Source organism: Myxocyprinus asiaticus, chromosome 48, assembly GCF_019703515.2.
Source record: "Myxocyprinus asiaticus isolate MX2 ecotype Aquarium Trade chromosome 48, UBuf_Myxa_2, whole genome shotgun sequence".
NCBI classification, from domain to species: domain Eukaryota; kingdom Metazoa; phylum Chordata; class Actinopteri; order Cypriniformes; family Catostomidae; genus Myxocyprinus; species Myxocyprinus asiaticus.
The window spans coordinates 26,395,646-26,398,145 of record NC_059391.1 but is presented as its reverse complement, the minus strand read 5'-3'; the positions used below and the strand labels follow the sequence as shown (position 1 = coordinate 26,398,145).

At 35.8% G+C, this 2,500-nt stretch overlaps 1 protein-coding gene across 1 annotated transcript in view; it reads left to right on the top strand.

Annotated features, from left to right (window-relative positions):
* The window catches only part of LOC127437191 (patatin-like phospholipase domain-containing protein 2), a 14,283-nt gene that overhangs the window by 302 nt on the left and 11,481 nt on the right, over positions 1 to 2,500 (top strand). The window contains exons 1-3 of the mRNA XM_051691961.1: positions 1 to 119; positions 1,732 to 1,964; positions 2,491 to 2,500. The exon at positions 1 to 119 is cut by the window's left edge and continues 302 nt beyond it; the exon at positions 2,491 to 2,500 is cut by the window's right edge and continues 56 nt beyond it. Of these exons, the coding sequence (XP_051547921.1) occupies positions 1 to 119; positions 1,732 to 1,964; positions 2,491 to 2,500 (362 nt within the window). The remainder of the gene's footprint in view (positions 120 to 1,731; positions 1,965 to 2,490) is intronic.

Below are 2,500 nucleotides of genomic sequence, written 5' to 3'. Positions count from 1 at the left end.
TGGAGTGGCCAGCTGTCTTCAACAACAAGCGCCGTATCTGGTGGAGAATGCGCGTCACATTTACGGCGCGTCCGCGGGCGCGCTCACGGCCTCTGCGCTGGTCAGCGGGGCATGCCTGGGTAAACTACAGATTTAGAAATGTTTTTGCTATTTAACAAAATGCACCACATGAACGTTTTAAGTAGTAGTCACTAACAAAATGTACCATGGTATTATTTGAAGGAGTACCATGTGAATGCCATGGGATATGAATATGGTAATCATTCAGTACCATGGTATATATGAAAGTACTGTGTTTTACAGTGGTTGTTCTGTTACCATAGTTTTGGACATGTACCATGGTAATACCATAGTACTATTTTAAGTACTCTTGAGTATGTCATATGAATATGGTTATCATTTAGTACCATGCTGTATGTCAAAGTAGTGTACCATGGTATATTACCATCTTTTTTTTAACCCTTCTATTGTCTTAGGGTCATTTTTGACCCGGGACAGGTAAAGAATATGTTATAAATACTGCATCGTTTTTGGTACTGGAACCAAATTTTGTGACTTTGTCAAGACCATCAAAATAAATAAATAAATAAATAAATAAAATCTATTTTTAATTGTTCAAGTAAAAAAAAAAAAAAAATATTTAAAACATGTTGTCCTTTACATTGTCTTAACGGGTCAATTTTGACCCATATGGGAAAAACCAGTTGTGACCTTTCACCTTTGGACTTTCTGGAAGTTATGCAGCTTTAAATAGTTTTTGTACATATATGAATCAAATTTGACCTAAAAATATTTAACATTTTCTCAGATTAACCCCTAGCCCCATACTGTTCTCTCATTCACTGTGTACTGCATCTTTCCCACAAAATGCATTTTTTACATGCACATGTCCACACACACAAACACACACAAAGAGAGTATTTCTAACAGTTTTTAACAGGTAATATGTAGTAAATACAACATACACTGTGAATTTTTTACAAACAGAATAAATCAGAAATTGTTGTAATATAGTTGAGATAATATAAAATGCCCAAAGTGATTAAAATACACATAAACTGAGACATCCTTTGCCAATGTTTTCCAAGTTTTTTAACTTAATATTTTTTTTTTATCCTTTTAAAATTGTTAATGCATTAATATTCAGAATGTAGCCCTTTTGTCCACAACGTTATACACTTTCAGACCACAACAAAACAGATTTTCTTTAAGGAGGGTCTTTAGTGGTGTTGTATAGTAATCAAGAATGTATGCATTTTTAATGGTTTTCAATACGGGTCAAAAGTTAACCAAAGGAAAGACAAAAGGAGGGTGCAGTTTCTTAAGACAATAGGAGGGTTAAATGTACCATGGTATTCTTTGAAGTACTTTGGAGTGTCATTTAATTTCCATATAAATATGGTAATAATTCAGTAAAATTGTACTGTATATACTAGACGTATGTTTTTAAACAAGGTACCATGATAACACCTTGTTTTTTGACATGTACCATAGTAATACCACAGTAATCTTTGAAATATATTGAAGTACCGACATACCATCATGCTGTATCTGACTTTGGTAATCATTCAGATGATATATACTGTGTTTAAAACCATCGTTGTAAGTACAGTTTCTATACATAGAATCAATGTCAAAGAGAACACTTCTAATGCACCGTGATGTAACATACACCTGTTGCTTATTGTCTGTGTTTATTCATTGACTGCTCTCAATCTGGTCCTGTGACAGGAGAGGCTGGGGCCAACATCATTGATGTGGCTAAAGAAGCTCAAAAGCGTTTCCTGGGGCCCATGCACCCCTCCTTCAACCTCATCAAGATCGTGAGGACCATGATGCACCGCACAATGCCGCCCGACGCCCACAGCAGGGCGACCGGCCGCCTGGGCATCTCTCTCACCCGAGTCACGGATGGAGAAAATGTGCTGGTGTCACACTTTAGCAGCAATGAAGAACTAGTGCAAGTGTGTACTCGCATACAAACATACACACGTCCAAACCTTTACCTAACCCTCAATCTTATCTATCTATCTATCTAATCTATATATATATACATATACATTTACAGTATGTATGCATTGTTTTTACAATTGAAAACATCCCCAAATGTTCCCAAAAGAAGGTTTTGTCAGATTTAGCTCCCTTTTTTTAGACAAATTTTTCTATAGCTTAGTAGTATTCACACACATACAGTATTTTACAGTCTTGCACAAGATTGTCTCATTAGCACATTCTTAAAGCTGTAAACACATAATAATAAGTTTAGTAGTCACCAGGTGGCGGTTTAGTGACGGAATCATGTGACCTCGATATTCTCCTAATAACCAACTTTAAACAATTACGAATTCAGGACATTTACAGTAAATGCACACAGCTCAGATCACATGACATTTGAGTTTCATAATCAAATCCATTGTGTGTTGTTTTGCTAACTATTTCTGTATGTGTGTGTGTGTGTGTGTGTGTGTGTGTGTGTATCATTAAACACAGGCATGTATAT